The sequence below is a fragment of the Rhea americana genome, unplaced genomic scaffold, assembly GCF_003343005.1.
Source record: "Rhea americana isolate MKP2758 unplaced genomic scaffold, rheAme1 scaffold_426, whole genome shotgun sequence".
Classification (NCBI taxonomy): domain Eukaryota; kingdom Metazoa; phylum Chordata; class Aves; order Rheiformes; family Rheidae; genus Rhea; species Rhea americana.
This window is the reverse complement of record NW_028186564.1, coordinates 91,697-108,029: the sequence shown is the minus strand read 5'-3', so window position 1 is coordinate 108,029 and position 16,333 is coordinate 91,697. Positions and strand designations below refer to the sequence as shown.

General features: G+C 44.3%; 1 protein-coding gene across 1 annotated transcript; it reads left to right on the top strand.

The window, feature by feature from the left end:
* The first annotated feature begins 174 nt into the window (after positions 1-174).
* Positions 175-15,600, top strand: SAG (S-antigen visual arrestin). The gene is made up of 15 exons (XM_085315289.1): positions 175-316; positions 908-968; positions 1,057-1,101; positions 1,382-1,575; positions 2,285-2,344; positions 3,509-3,576; positions 3,786-3,921; positions 4,260-4,344; positions 6,199-6,271; positions 7,223-7,360; positions 7,675-7,752; positions 8,679-8,702; positions 9,139-9,203; positions 14,837-14,846; positions 15,503-15,600. The coding sequence occupies exons 1-15, from the start codon at positions 221-223 to the stop codon at positions 15,597-15,599; spliced, it is 1,230 nt and encodes a 409-aa protein (XP_085171415.1). The 5' UTR covers positions 175-220; the 3' UTR covers position 15,600.
* The last annotated feature ends 733 nt before the right edge of the window (positions 15,601-16,333 follow it).

Below are 16,333 nucleotides of genomic sequence, written 5' to 3'. Positions count from 1 at the left end.
TTTATGAAGAACTGATAAAATGGAAAGAAATCTACCCTCTCTGAACTTGAGTTTCCATTGGAATGGTCTCTGGGGATCTATACCGTGAGGGTAGAAAGCTGTACCCACCAGCCATAATTGCACTTCAGTCTCACCCTCCTATTTTTTCCTGACATCTCTCCCAGGAACCCTCGTGGCAGAAAAGCTTCATTTGCCCACAGTCACAGACTCATCTTTGGCCATGAGCTGCCCCGAGTCTCAAAAGGCAGCAAGTGGGAAGAATGCCAGTTCCCCAAAAAAACAAGTTATCTTCAGGAAGAGCACCCGTGACAAAGCTGTAAGTACTGTAATAACGGGTCTACGTCAGTTTTGCTTGCAGTCAGGCTGGAGATTTACTCACTCCAGTAAGTGAGTGGTGAAGCTCACTTTTGTCCCCCTCGTTTTTTTTCTGAAGAAGGACCATGATCTGCAGTCAGTACTAAGACAGGGGAGACTATAAACAGAGTTTACAGAAGACAAACTTCTCCTGTATCATAAAACAAAAGGTCTTGCATAGGAAGGCAACCCTTATTTTACTCCTCCTTGGTTGAAATCTTCTTAGTAAATGTTTAGATAAAGGTGATGCGCTGTCTTTTCAATCAGATGACATCAAAAATCTTTAACTTGGTAGTTTTTTGCCATATGCACAAGTGTCTGTGTTGTACTCCTGGAACTTGCTCCACATCAAATCTCTGATCTCCTGAAGCATTTGAACAGGCCTGATGACTTTAGTGGGGACTGTATGTTTGATAGAAAAAAAAAACATATATATTTGCGCATAACAGAATTTTTCTGTGCTCTACAAGATTGATAGTTCTCCTTTTTCTCTCACCTAAATACACAACCATCAACACTTTGTAGTTCAATCATAGTCATCTTCTCCCTACAGCTGACCATCTACCTGGGAAAGCGTGACTTCGTTGACCACATAAAGAGTGTGGATTCTGTAGGTAAGTCTGCAAGGGTTTGTGCTGCCCTTTCTGGTCCCTTAACCATAATTATCCTCTGCTAATGATTTTTATTTTTCATTTCTTTCAGATGGTGTTGTACTGGTGGACCCTGCACTTATCAAGGGGAAAAAAGGTTTGAGATCTTATACAACATGCTTCTCAGAGATTGCTAGACCTCTTTTCAAGTGAGAGGCTGAAATAGAACCTTTTTGTGGTGTTTTAAAGATACAAATGTAACCTTTTTCCGCAATGGATGGTCTGCTTCCTTAACATAGTGTAGGTCTTCACAAGCAGTGGGGATTAGACAACCCCAAGGAGTTTCCCTGACCTTCTAGTGCAGGAGGATTTGAAGTCCCATGCTGGCTGCGTTCTCAGCCTGCTGTGTGCCTAACCTGACGTGTGCTTCTTCTCAGTGTACGTGACGCTGACTTGCGCTTTCCGCTATGGCCAGGAAGACATTGATGTGATTGGCCTCACCTTCCGCAGGGACCTTTTCTTCTCGAGGGTCCAGGTGTGCCCACCTGCTGACAAGCCAGAGACGCTCTCCCACTTGCAGGAATCTCTGTTAAAGAAGCTGGGCAAAAATGCTTACCCCTTTCTTTTTACAGTAAGTGTCTCATAAGAGCCTTGCAAGACCCTCCTCTGCTTATCTGCTGTTACCAGGCTGCTGCGACGCAGTGATGGACTGAAGATAAGCATTAATAACGAATCTCTATTATGCAAAATTCCAATTTTTAATGGAAGGCAATATACCAATTATTTTTTTTCTTACCATCCAAATGGTAAAGAGCAAGAAGATGCTAACTGCATGAAAGAAGTCCTTGTAAGAGACTGAGAAATTTGCAATGACTTTACTCTAGCCAGAGCCCCACAAACCCTTTTTTTAACTTCCCCACTCCTGAGGGGCTTGGAATACTTTATACTTATGTCCTAATGCTCACAAAGAAAGTGCTTGTTTGTTTCTTTTTTTAAAAAATGAGGGATCAGATAAGCAAATAACAAAACCCAGCCTTGCTCATTACCAGGGAGATCCAGGTTTGAAATCTACATGCTCTGATACAGGAACAAATAGCTCTTTAAATGATTCCTGCCTTTGCTTTTGTCTGAGACTTGCTCGTACAGGGCAGGTGTAAGACTCAGTATATCAAGGCCTCTGGCTCAGCCACAACCTCAGAATTACTGCATTACAGTGAGTGACCTGTTGTCTTTAAGGTTGCGTTTTGTGCCTTTTGCAAACAACGCCTTAATTAGAATATGCAGAGTTAGAAATCCGGGTAATACCGTTTTGAGTTATTTTTTCCTTTTTGCTCCCACAGTTTCCAGACTACCTGCCTTGTTCAGTCTGCTTGCAGCCTGCACCTCGTGACGTTGATAAGGTGAGACTGACTTGTGCTAGTAATTGTTGAGGAAAGTTGAATGGAAGAAGAGTTATGAATTTATTTGGATGGCTTGGGAGTTAGAATAAGGTGATACTGGGGTTTACTGTGCTTTCCATGGTGGTTTCTCAGGAAGCTAGCATTTAAGAGCTAAAGAGAGTGTCACAGAGTTGGAATTTAGGCCCTCAGAATAAGAAAAGGAAGCCAGTCAAAAAGCAGCAAGACTGTGCTAAATCTGCAATATTTATAGTTTTCTTAAGTGATCCACATGATCTTTGGGTTGGACACAGATAAAAATGCTTGTAGATGTCTTAGCTAGTCAGTCACATTAGAGAAAAGGAGAAAGAAATTTCATTGATCAATATAAATACCATGTGTTAAGACTTGTTTCTGAATTAAAACACATGCAGAAAAGGGCTGTCTTGGACATGTGTGTAAACAAAATAAAAACACTGGAGGAAAAGTAACCAGATGAGATGTTCTGCAAGGTTTCTGACATTGTTTAAAATATTCCTTTTATATTTCATTTTGGATACTTCTCTGAACAGCTGGACTAGACTAACAACTGGACAAACTGGATGTAGGCTCTGGAATCCAGTGCCACAGAGACAAACTGTATGTTTGCCAAGCAACAGTATTCTAGCAAAAGTTTTCCCTACTGCAATGAAGAGAGATCTGGCACTCAGCCAGATGCACCATAGCAATATAAACCCATTACAGTGAAGGTCAGCTTGGCCTGATTGCTCCCAGTCCATTGGGAAGTAAGAAGGTTGACTCAGAGTCGCATGCTGGCATTACAAAGCTGTTAGGAAACCCAAGGCAGCTTGGAGAGTCCTGCAGGCTGATCAGTCTTACAGCTTGAAAGGGTGCTTATGAACTTTAAATGTACAGCAGTACTGCTACAAAAAGCTTTTTAGGAGCAGGGATATCATCTGTCAAATGCTGGGAATTAACCCTTACCAAGAGCATAGTGCAAGTGGATGCTGTCACCCCAGCTGGCAGGGATTTCTACTACAACTGTTGGAGGCCAGAGCAGTTTGCAACTGGCAGGAATCTGCTCATGCCAGCTGTCTAAGATGTCTAAGAAAGATGTCTAAACGTCTGCAGATGTGCTTGGTTTGTGAGTCTCTGGTTTCAGACCTGTCCCCTTTCTCCTACTGGCAGATATGCGGGGTGGACTTTGAGGTGAAGGCTTTCTCAACAGAGAATGTGGAAGAGAGGATTCACAAGAGGTAATGAGACATCTGTGCACGTGGCTGTTTCCATCCATGCCCTCTGTAAGGAGGGGGTGGGAGGTGCAGTAGTGCACCATGGTGGCTTGTTCAGCTTTGCCCTGCTTGTCAGCAAACCTCCTGGGTGTAAGGTGGACATTAACACAGAACTCTTGCCTCTGCCAAGCAGAAATAAGTGCCATGTTGTCATGTCTCCTGCTGCTTCACAGGAGCTCGGTGCGCCTGTTGATCCGTAAGGTACAGTATGCTCCAGAAGAGCTGGGACCCCAGCCATGTGCAGAGACCACCTGGCAGTTCTTCATGTCCAACAAGCCATTACACTTGAAAGCATGCCTCAGTAAAGAGGTGAGGACCATGGCCAGGGATGTGGCCATCATAGCATTTCAGTGGCAATATCCATTTTACTGCCCATAGCAGATACTTCCAGTGTTACTTAGGTCCTGTTTCTGCTGGCACTGGCTTGTCCCAGTACTCAAGCACTTTAAGGTAATTTCTGTCTGTAGCTACTGCTAGAGAGGCTGAGACCCCTCTACCAGGCTCATTTGGGGTCAGTGGAAGCTACTGGGAAGGGTTCTCTTGCCTTCTCTGGCCCTTGGGAGGAGATTTATGATGGGGGACTAGAGGGGTGCTAGGGCTTGGGCGAAGCCTCATGCTGAGGTTTCTGTGAACCAAACCCCTCCTAGGTGTACTACCACGGCGAGCCCATTCCAGTCACTATCACTGTCACCAACAACACAGAGAAAACCGTGAAGAAGATCAAAGTGACGGGTATGTTTTTACTGTTGCTTGGGATATTAGGACTATATGACGGGAGGGCTCAAAGAGGGCCAGAAAGTAGTGCTTGCAGCTGCTTAAGCAGGCAGCATGTGCAAGTCAGGAATTTGTCCCTCTGCCCGATGCTCTGCTGTTTCTCTCCTGCTGTTCCTGGGGTGAAACACTATAGGCTTTTTCCTGTCTCTCGGGGTACTCACATGGCTTAATTTTCAGGCACCAGTATCTCCCCTCTAGAAAACAGAAAGGGACTGGCACCTCCCGAGGGCAAGGCAGGGGCTGTGGGGATCAGGGCACCAGAGTGAGGGGCCCTACTGTGGGTGTGATGCCCCCCAGAGTACATGCAGCTGTGTCTGAGGTTTCAGAGACATCTGAAAGATGTCTGTCTGGGAGACAACCGATGAGAAAGAGAGGAGAAAGGACGGGAAGAGAGTTGCTGAGGGTTTCATACAAGTCCAGCATGGAAAAAGCCAATTCAGTGCCAGCCTCTGTAGTCTGATACACTCTTCAGAGACCTCCAAATATTTTTCTTTGCCTCTGTGAAGCTTAGAAAGACCTTGCTGGTCCCCAGATTCTCTCCTCAGTGTTTCAGTCGGAAGTACCCAAGGTTTTTGGTGTTTGACTGGAGGATAGAGGCCACTTATTATGGCAGTCTGCAGGCAGCAGCTTGGTATCCAGTCTGCTTGGTGATGATGGACAGGCTGGAGAGCTGGGTGGAGAGGAACCTCAGGAGGTTCAAGGGCAAGTGCAGAGTTCTGCACCTAGGGAAAAATAACCCTAGGCACCAGTACAAGCTGGGGACTGACCTTCTAGAGAGCAGCTCTGCAGAGAAGGACCTGGGAGTGCTGGTGGATGATAAGCTGACTATGAGGCAGCAATGTGCCCTTGTGGCCAGGAAGGCCAATGGTCTCCTGGGGTGCATTAGGAAGACTGTTGCCAGCAGGTCGAGTGAGGTGATCCTGCCCCTCTAGTCAGCCCTGGTGAGGCCGCATCTCGAGTACTGTGTCCAGTTCTGGGCTCCCCAGTACAGGAGAGACATGGAGCTTCTGGAGAGAGTTCAGCGTAGGGCTACAAAGATGATCAGAGGGCTGGAGCATCTGCTCTCTGAGGAACGGCTGTGAGAGCTGGGCCTGTTTAGAGGGGGGATCTTATCAATGTGTATAAGTACTTGAAGGGAGGGTGTCAAGGGGACAGGGACAAACTCTTTTCAGTTGTCCCGTGTGACAGGACAAGAGGCAATGGGCAAAAACTGAACCACAGGCAGTTCCGCCTGACCGTGAGGGGGAATTTCTTCACTGTGAGAGTGACAGATCACAGGAACAGGTTGCCCAGAGAGGTTGTGGAGTCTCCTTCTCTGGAGATCTTCAAGGCCTGCCTGGATGCAACCCTGTCTAATATGCTCTAGGTGACCCTGCTTGAGCAGGGGGGTTGGACTAGATGATCTCCAGAGGTCCCTTCCAACCTTACTGATTCTATGATATCTCCTCAATGCAAATGAGTTGGCCATAGATAATGTGAGAGATGCCAGTGACCGGAGACACACACAGACACGTTTAGAGAAGAAAGATGCAGATGTTTATAATGGAAAGAACAGGCTCCCAAGGGAAACCGTGGGTTGTTGACTTTCTGTTATCTTCAAATCAAGGCTGGATCTCTTTCTGGGGATATAGACTTTGCCCACATGTGTTATATTGGTCTGTAACCAAGTCACACTGCCCATCCTAGTGGTCCCTTCAAGCTTTAAGGCTTTCCTGTTCCCCTCATAGTGTCTTCTGCTCCTGGTGGGGTGGCTGTGTTGTGTTTCTGATGCGTGTGCACTGCTGATTGTCCCCTTTCTCCTTTCTCACTCAGTGGAGCAGGTTGCCAATGTCGTTTTATACTCAAGTGACTACTATACAAAAGTAGTAGCTGCAGAGGAAGCACAGTGAGTACCTGAAAGCTCTATTTATCCCTTCTTGCTACAGTGTACACCCTCTTAATTACCTTCGTCTTCAGAAGCAGGAGAGACTCCTAGCTGTCCTCTGTCAGTTAGTTGCCTGCTGTTACAGAGCTCTCTCCTCTCTCCCTGGTGCGTGTCCCCCCACAGCACCCATTCCCTCTGAATGCGGTTGGTCTCCTTTTTCACATAGCCAGCAAGTGTGCTGCTCCTCCACTCAGGGACTAGGTGCAGGCTGCAGAAGAGCTCTTCTGGCTGAAGAGTAATTGCCTATGAGAAAAACTTAGAAGGGGCTGTGGAGGGCTCCCTGTTGCTTGAAATCTTTAAATGGAGCTGCAACGTTTTTCTAGAAGATGTTGCTATTTAGCTGGAAGTGAGCCATGCTCTAGCTTGAGGTCAGCATATTTTACGCCATTTCAGTTTCATCTGGCCTTAAAAAAAAAAAAAAAAAAAAAAAAAAAAGAACCCACACATGAAAACCTTGAGTCAATTGATGGTGTGGAGAACCACCTGCTCTTGTGCATTGCACTGTATTGGCGGTGCACTGAACCTTGCTTTCTGAGGAGAGTTGGACCCCCTCAGAAATACCTTTTTTTTTCCTGCTTTTTGCTCTGCAGTGTAGGAGCAGGCTTTCCTTTGAGTCCTGATCTTTTAAACAAGGATTTGTTTTGTCCTACTTGAGAGGTCTGTGGCATAGTTTGCCCTACTTCAGGTGTCTGCCTTAATGTGAAATGAATCGTGTTCTGCAAGTGCTTGTTCCTGTCTGCTGATTACAAAGGGAAATGCAGACATCTGCTTTGTAGACATCTAAATCTGGACAGGTAAATCCCACTTCTTGTGGATGGCTTTGTAACCTGTTTTGAAATTCTCTTAACTGGCTTTCTAACTTAAATTAGAGTGTGCTTCACTTTCCTTCTGTCACCTGCTTGCTATTTTCAGGGAGAAGGTGCAGCCGAACAGCAGCCTCACCAAGACACTGACACTTCTGCCCTTGCTAGCAAATAACCGGAAGATCCAGGAAATAGCCCTGGATGGAAAGCTAAAGGACGAAGACACTAACTTGGCTTCTAGTACCATGTGAGTGGAGTTTTAAATGGTCTGAGCTAGTGGAGGGTTATAAAGAAGTAGCGAGGATAGAGGAGACTAATTTATCAGGAGCTTTTACCTGTATCCAGACAAGCACATCTGAATGTGCGACTCATCCCTCTCGTATTCATTCAGACTAAAGGATGATCACTGACCTGGAGAGGTATTAGCCGTCCCGAAGATTCTAACATGTTACTTCATCACTTTTGTGAGAATGCGATGCTCACCTAGCTCTTACTCCAGCTGTATGTTGTGACCTCTAGCTGTTGCACTGTCTAACCCCACTATATGTTTTCCTCTGGTAGCATTAAGGATGGAATAGACAAGACGGTGATGGGGATTCTGGTTTCCTACAAGGTCAGAGTGAAGCTCGTTGTCTCAGGGTAAGAGTAATAGACTTTTTGCTATATTTGCATAGAATTAAGAGAGTGGAGTGTGTGAACCGTGAACCCCATTGGAGAATGGGCAGGACAACTCACGCTAAGAGGAAGGACACATATTCTAGAACATCAGGCTCCCTCCAGAGCCTGAATTGCATGCAATTCATGTCTGTCTTGGCCTATCCCAAAAACTTTTTCTGAGCCAGAGGCTTTGGATCACCTTCTTTAGATGAAATATGACTTATGATTGAAGTTGGAGCCTCTGGTTTGCATTGCAATTTTTTGCTTCAAAAATAACTTTCAGTTTATAAGAATTTAAAAGACACTTTGTTTGAACCTTCATATTGGAGTTCTTGCTCTCTCCGAGAGCAGAGGTAGAGACGTTTGCCTGAGAGTGGTAAATGCCGTTACTCGGGTTCTCTGCTGAGCCACCTATCTGGGAGAAGCTGATACTATCCACATGAGTTAATTCCCAGGGTACAGTGCAGAAGAGGTAGCTCTCAGTTGATCACAGCTGTTGTTTGCATTTGTTTTTCATCTATCTCTCCTCCTTTGTAACGTAAAAATGGGTCAGTGGTTTGCCTAAAGCATGTGATAAAATGACTGCTGCCTTCTGTGGTCCCTTGGCTCACTTCGTCCTTGTCCCTTGGCTCTGAGGCCCTTGGAAAAGGAGCCAGGCTGATATTTGTTCGGAGGTTCAAAAACTTGGACTCTGTCTATGGGAAGGACATGAAAAATAAAAATCACCTTTCGTAAAAACATGGTTATTTGAATGTTTGCTTTGTGGCAAGTGGAGAAAAGGATATGAGGAAAGGACCAGGGAAAAGTCATGTCAGTAGTCCACCAATAAAACAATATTTGGTGTAGCAGTGCAATGAGGAGGTGCTAAATATGGTGGTGTTTCTTTTCCTCCCTGTTTCCTTCTGTAGCATGCTGGGAGACTTCACGTCCAGGTAAAACAGTTAAATCTTCTTCCTTTTCAGATCATGCAGTCATAGTTGTTAATTTGTCCTTTTACCCTCTTTCCTATTCACCTCCTCATCTCCCTAAAAATAAGAAACTACCCCTTAAGCTGACAGAAATACGAAACTGCACATTCAGTTGTTAAAATGAGTTGGTTACAAAGATGTGTCTGATCTATCTACGTGCAAGTAAAATAATAGTTCAGTATGTAATCAGTCCAGCTTACTAAAATGGATGTGCCCAGGGATTTCTATGGAGATATGAGTTTAGCTCTTTCTGAGGAAGAAGTTACGGTTAGAAAAAAAAATGAAATAATGGGTTATGTTGAACTTCAGGGCTTGGGTTGGCATGGGCTAGGAAGGCAAGGGGACTAAACGAGGCATGAATGGGTCTGTAGATCTCATGAATTTTCTCTTCTCCCCAAAGTGAAGTGGGCACAGAGCTGCCATTTCGTCTCATGCACCCCAGACCTGAGGATAAGAACACAGCAGGTCAGTTTTGCCTCATTTTTCCTATTTTGCTTATCAGTCTTAGGTGAAATCTTGCCCCATTGCAAGTCCTGCAGTGATTGATTCTACAGGAAGCCTTTAGATTTCAGAAGAGGCCAGCAAGGGGACTGCTATGTTTATTAGCCCCAAGGTACACATAACAAGAAGGGATGCTAAGATGAGAGAAGGTGAAACAGGATCATGCTCTTTTTTTCTCTTTCATCTGTGGAATCACAACTGCAATCACAGGGCCTTGGGGAAGCACTGCACAGTTAAATCTCACAACTACCATGCAAAATGTCCTGAATGCAGCTGTTAACAATTTCCAGACAGATTCCAAGGCAGTGAACAAGTCTTTTACAGAAAACACCTAAAACACATGAGTATTTTTTAAAAAAACAGAATACTTCTAAGCAGAGTTAAGAGGTGAAAAAAGATATTGGTAGTTTTGGGCAAAAAAAGTTGGACAAATAAAATTACCACTGTGCTGATGTTGCCTTGGCCACAGTGTGTATGGTGTGGTCCTAGCAGTAAGTATCTGTGTGTAGGTACCTGAGAGCAATACCTATTCAGAGCCAAGCCAGTAAATGGAAGTGTGGAATGGTAAAGCTGGCAAGAATCCAGCCTGAGCCCAAACTTACCTGAAGCTGCTGAATCTAAGAACGTGACCACTGGAAAAAGATGAAGGAGACTATAAAATAAGCTATCCAGAGATGGGAGCTATGTTCTGTGCTGGAAGCCAGGCATTAAAAAGGGGTGGCCCTTAGTCTTGGTCGTGTTAAGCTGTTGAAGGAAACAAATGTGAATAATGAAGAGAGAGAGTGATGGTCCTTTCCACACTCATATTACTCTGGTTGGGAATCAGTGTTTGCTAATTATGGGTGTGCCAGAGTGGGGAAAGGTAGGTTTCTTCACTCCCCTTTGAGAACTGCTCCACAGCAAATTCCTATTTCCATTGGGAAATAGTGAGCTGCACCAGCAGGGCCTCTCAGCAGACCCCCAGCACATGTTCATGGGAGAAGTTTACTGCACATGTTACACCCCCATCAGAGCAGCACCATGAGTCCGTGGACAAATCTACCCTCCCCTTTTGCCGCCTCTCTGCTGTGACCGCGGAGGAGACGGCTGTGTCACTGGGGAGCAGCTCAGCTGCCCCAAAGCCACACAGCCCAGAGCGGCCTCTATCCTCAGGGTCGGTCCATAGCCCTGGGAAGGCTGAACCACCTGGGAGAAACTGATGCAAAACAAACATTTTTGTTAGTATAACTGTGTCCACGCTACGTGTTTCCCTTTCACACTGCACCAGCAGAACAGGGACACTGCTGTGCACTTGCTCATGATCTCCAGTGTTGAGTCAGGGTAGGAGAGCAGCTTGGCAGGGGTTTTTCCCCTGTTCTGGCAGCTTGCACATGCTAAAGTGTTTCCCTCAAACTTCACTGCAGCAGTTCCCCAAGCCCAGGAGGCCGGAAGGGCCGGTGTCCCCAGAAGGTAGCTGTTGAGGGCCATCTAGTGTCAGTGGGGAGCCTCACACCACAGAGGTGGCAGGGCAGCTCCAGGACCCAAAACCTGGAGCTTTTGTGGATTCTGAGGAAAGCTGGAAAACTTCAAACGGGAACCATCCGAAGACTCAGGCATCTGTAAGGAATTTTGTGCATACTTTTAGTGTGGTGTGAATTTTTTTGACATGACACCACATTTCAGTGTTAACAATACCTCATCCCCCCCTTCTTTTTTGCTACCCTTGCCTCAGGCATATAATTCTGGCAGAAGCCATTGGAATATGAGGAAAAATGGAAGTTAGGCAGCTCTTTCCTCTAAGATAATTTCAAAGGATGGCTGATAAAACTCTCTTTTATATAGTGCACTCTGAAGGATGTGGGCAGAAGACTTCACAAGGGAAATAAAGAACTGCAATATTTCACAGATCACTTCCCCCAACACATCCTCTTACTAAAGACGCAGCCCACATATTGTTTGCAACATCAAAGTCCTCTAAGAGCTTGCTGTCAGAAGAGAACTGTGGTTCACGCCTTTTGTACAACAGAAATGGCAGGTTTCATCTAACTTGACAGAAACTGGAGGGTTTCAGGAGCTGTCCCATGGGAAAGCCCTACAAAGAGTTAACTGGAGAAACCAATGCTTTCTCTTTAAAAAAGGAAAGTAGAACACAAAGGCAAATTCCCCTGAAGCCTGTAGAGCTGATCTGAAAACTCCGCTGAAGCGCAGTGTCTGAGCTCATTGCAGCGAATAAAACAGCCTCCCACATGAAGCTGGTAAACTAAAAATCTTTCTGGCTTTATCGGCTGGTAGTTTTCCATGCCCTGTGTCTAATCACTCTTCTCAGTTGTGCCTTCATGCTTTGGAGATGCACTTTTTATTCTATCAGCTTAGTACATAAACTCAGAGAGATGTGCTTCATTAGTGAAATAACATCTAATTTGGAATCAAGTGAATTAAGACTTAATTGCAGAGATGGAGCTTCAACAAGCAGTGTTCAGACTCTTAAAGGCCCCACAAGTTAAAATACTTATGTTTTGATTTATTCAGCAGCCTCGGCAGTGGATGTAGGCAAGGGTGCATGGCCAGGGGATTTTGAGATCACTCCTTATCTTCTTTTTCCATTCCCTTTTGCTTTTACTGATGAGTCAGTAGTAACAAATTTGACTGTTGCACTTTTCTGCTTATTCTACTGCCACTTCTTAAGATACAGCCAGGAGAAAGAAAAATGTCAAAGTAGCCAGCTTATAGAGCCAAAGCTAAAATGAGATTAAAAAAAATGCCTGCCCCTAAGACAAGGTACCACATGTTATGGTTTATCCCCTGCCCTGGGGTAATCCCCCTTCTCCTTCTCTAACCAAGGTGGTTTATGGCAAAAGTAAATAAAACATGTTTAGCATTACTGTATTTAATTGTGCAGAGCTGATTGGAGTGTAGAGAACCTCAGACAGAATGGAAGAAAATATAAGCATTCCAAGAAAATGGTTTAATTTTTTCAGGGCCATATTGGGGCAAGTGTGATCTGCTGCACTGTGCTTTATTTCACAGCGGATTGATTTGCCCTTTTTATTTGCCTGCGAGTGGGATCGGAAGCGTACGTCACTCGGAGTAAAAAGCGGGTTTGTCAGAGCGCATGGCTATCGCACATTGCTTGCTCTTCTTTTTCTGTTGCTGGAGGAGGCAGAAAAGAAACTGCTTGCTGCCTTTCCTTTTGCAGGTTTATTTATAGCTTCCTTGTCTTGGACTTCTTATAGACCGACATTTGCATGTTTCATGTGTGCTGGTTTTGCAACTGCTTTTGGACCCACGTGGTTCGCAGGTGGTTATTTTTAGGAGAAACAACAGCTCCCGTCACAGTCTGGCTTTTCTGCCTATTGGCAAAAATGAGCATCTTTTAAGATAGATTGAAATTGGGCCGCATCTCCATGCTTCCAAGCCCTTTCTCCTAGGTCAGCAGTTAGCCCAGAAGCTCCTACTAGGTTTTGCTCCAGGCTGTGCTCTCAGCACGAGTTCTCTAGTTGAGGGGTTTTCCTGCCCTTCTCCTGATGTTCTACAGTGTCAGGGCCCTATGTCTTGGACCCTGGCTTTTGTTTTTACTGATAGTCAACAAATGGTCATTTATCTGCTCCCCTGTTAAACTTGCAGGAAAGGGCTGGTTTCAAGACACCCATCAATGCCGTGTCCCTTTAACCCTAACACTATACCTGCCTTGTATTGAACTGTAGCTGGTTGAAATTGGTGAATTTTTAAAGGACTTGAATGTCTTGAAAAATAACACAGCCTACTCTTTTTTTTTTTTCCTACGAATTTAAAAGAGGTTAAAAGCAAGCCTTTAATGAAAATTACCATATGTCACAACTTTAATTATATGGAATCATTTCTGTGGCTGCATAATAAAAGCTTACAGAAAACCTTCTGCAAAGAGGATGATGACATTCTGGAGCCTCATCTATGCCCGCCCCCCATCCTAACCCTCACAGCAATTGCTGAGATGCCAGTTTAAAAAAGCAAAACCAAAAGCCTACCCCTTTTCAGGTTCCTGAGAAACTTTCAGTGTTGCAATGTTAAGTAAGCCACAGGACAGCAAGATAACAATGTGGAGTGCGCTCAGCTCCTGCTAGGGTTTATCAGACTTCCATTTAACAAGCCTACAGGAGGTAGTGTAGCAGCCTCAAGTCCTTTGAATGTAATCTTACCTCAGAGGTAAGGCTTTAGTGTATCTGCCTAGACATTGATTCACTAAGTATCTATCTGACAAAAAGCCATATGCCTAACTGAAACAATACCTCTTTCTTCCTGAACTGATTCTGTAAAATCAACTTCAGACTGCATTGGTGGATATCACTCAGCTTCGCCCACATCACTGATGTCACTGTTCCCATAGTAATGAATGTACTTCAAAGAGGGAGAAGAGAGCAGACTATTTAAAGAACAAAAATTGGAGGAAAAATAAGATGAGAATAAGATGAGAACAATGCTTCGTATGTTGGAAATTTTAAAAGCTGCATTCTAAATATTTCATTTCAAATTTATTTCAATCAAGCATGGACGCCCTCAGACTGACTTTCCAGATGTCACTTCAGCATCCATGAGCAGAGGAAATTATCCTTTCTGAGTCTGGGTAGACACCATCACGAATGTCTTCACAAGGTCCATCTGAGATGTTCTGTCTACAGCGTGCCCCATTTGACACACTTTTAAGGCTTATTTTTCCAGCAGTGCTAGTCACCGCTTGTTCCCCTTGATGTCAGTGAGCTGCGGGTGGGAATTCTCCAGCGAGCGAGTTTCCAGTCACTGAAGCATCCCAAATCCCTACCGACTTCTGTGGAATCATGGCCTAGTGGCAGTTTGTTTCCCTGATTTAAATTCATGAGAAATAAGACAGGAAGCGCTACTTGATAAGCTAAAGTAACTGTAAAAGCCAAACAATCCCTGCCCCCATTTCACAACTGCAGTACCATCTGTTCTGCTTATTTTGGGTTGTACTGAGACACCTTCCAAGGAATCCTGCTAGCAAGCTGAGCACTGCTTCATTACAGTGTGCTTAGCAAAGATCCTGTTAGGGAAACACATGTGCCAAAGGTCTCAGGCTAATGCCTAGGCAAGGGTGAAATCCAGAGTGTTGCCTCTCGTATGTGTAACCTGCCAGAGGAGAGCCTTTCTAGCTCTTTCTGTATTCTGGCCTCTCTTTGATTTCAGTACCTTCGTGTTTATTGAACATGAGAGTCATCTTTTGATCAACCAGCTACTTAAAGCACGGTGACAGACCAATGAAAAGCACCATCATGTCATACACGCGCTGTCATCTCTGAGTAGAAGTGCATGCACAGATGTCTCTCGCAGCTGTGGCTGCTGCAGCCTGAATGGGAAAATCTGTCTTTGTTTCTCAGCCCTTCTGATGTCATGGGTGACTTTGCTAGAGTGCTTTTTCCAATAAGGAGATTGAGTTTTGCTTTATCAGGTGCATGTACGCACGTGTTAGGATTTTTTTGAATTCTTATATTGCTCTAAATCCTGCCACTTGTCACTGAAACTGTTTTATCTCCTCACTTTATAAATATTCTGCTGTTCTTAGCATCACAGTTCTAACTATCTGTTGTGTCTTTTTTTCCTCCTTTACTGCCCCTTGGTAATTACAGGGAAGGATTGGTAAGTTTCTTTTTATAGTATCTTATGTTTCGGCTGCAGTCGAGAGTTGATTATTTGGAAATTCCCAAGATTGGTCCAGAAATCCCCAGGGCTCACAGAGTATGAACATAAACCCAAAGTGAGTAAGTTACTGTGGCCTGACAAATTACTGCTATCAGTTGAACGGCAGTGACCGACCATGTGAAACTAGTTTAAGTGACCATGTTTTGCTTCACAGTTGCAGAGAATCAGCTGATGCTCTATAGCTCTGCAAGTTTCAGGAACTCAATTTGTTCAACTGTGTGCTTATATTTTAGTACAGAAGGAATAAGGATGAAAGGTTTCCCATTTTAATTCTAGATGAAGATTCTTTCAAGCTATTTCTGGCTGTTCAGCTAGCTGACATATTTAGCTGGGATAGGCATGATTCAGTACAGAAAAAAACCTCCTCAGTTTGTGTCCTGACTTGTTCAATCAAATGCTGTTCATGCCAGCTAGGATAACACCGATCAAGATAGTGTGTGGGACTTGGATCCAAACCCCTCTGAAGACAAAGAAAACATTATCAGAGTATGCTCCTGGCTTTTCTTCTTCCTTCTACATGCTGCCTTTGGTCGGATAGTATTAAAAAAAAGTGCTGAAATCATTTTGAAAGACCTGTGTTTCTTCCATTTCAGTGATGCAGAGCTGGTATTTGAGGAGTTTGCTCGTCAACAGCTAAAAGATTTGCTTGATGATGAAGAAAACAAGAATGTTTCTTCAACTGATGAGTGACTAGAAGAACAAGCTGCTAGAAAAGCTATGTAGTCTGGCATCAATTAGAAATTTAGGTCCTAGGTTTCTAGTAAATTACAAATTGTCAGTGTATGCATTGTCTGTCAGGGATCAACCCTGTGATCCATGAGCATAAAAGCACGAATCTCTGTTGCTTATTAAAAGTTCCATAAGAACATAGCAAACCCCAAATCTGATGCTTACTCTAGCTACCAGAGGAGGACAGGAAGGCTGCCGTGAATGACTTCTGCTTTCAGGGCTATCTAATAAAACAGTTGGTTGCTTTCACCACAGGTGAGAGCTTAAATGAAAGTGTGTTTGTGCAGCCTGCCTAGACTTACCTGGGGTCAAGGAGCCCCTGCCTTTGAAATGCTAGTGAACTAAGTCCTAGCTTGAAAGGCTGGCTTGCTGCCTGTAGTGATCTGTTGAAGTTCCTCAGTGGACTGCACAAAACTTATTTTATTTCCTTTTAGTTGCTTTTGCATTTATGCTATATCAAACTCACCTAGCGAATATTTTCAGTGCTGGCACTGCCCCCCTCTGTGGCTTACATCCATTTTTTTATACCATTAAATGTTTCACAAGTCTTCTTCCACTGTGGTTTTCATGCTGAGTGAGGTATGATGCTTGCTTTCTAACAATATGCTTAACAGTTAAGTTATTAAAGATGAATGAGAGAAATGTGCAACGCGCATGAATTTCTTAGCAAAGCTCCCTATAAAAATCACCCAGTG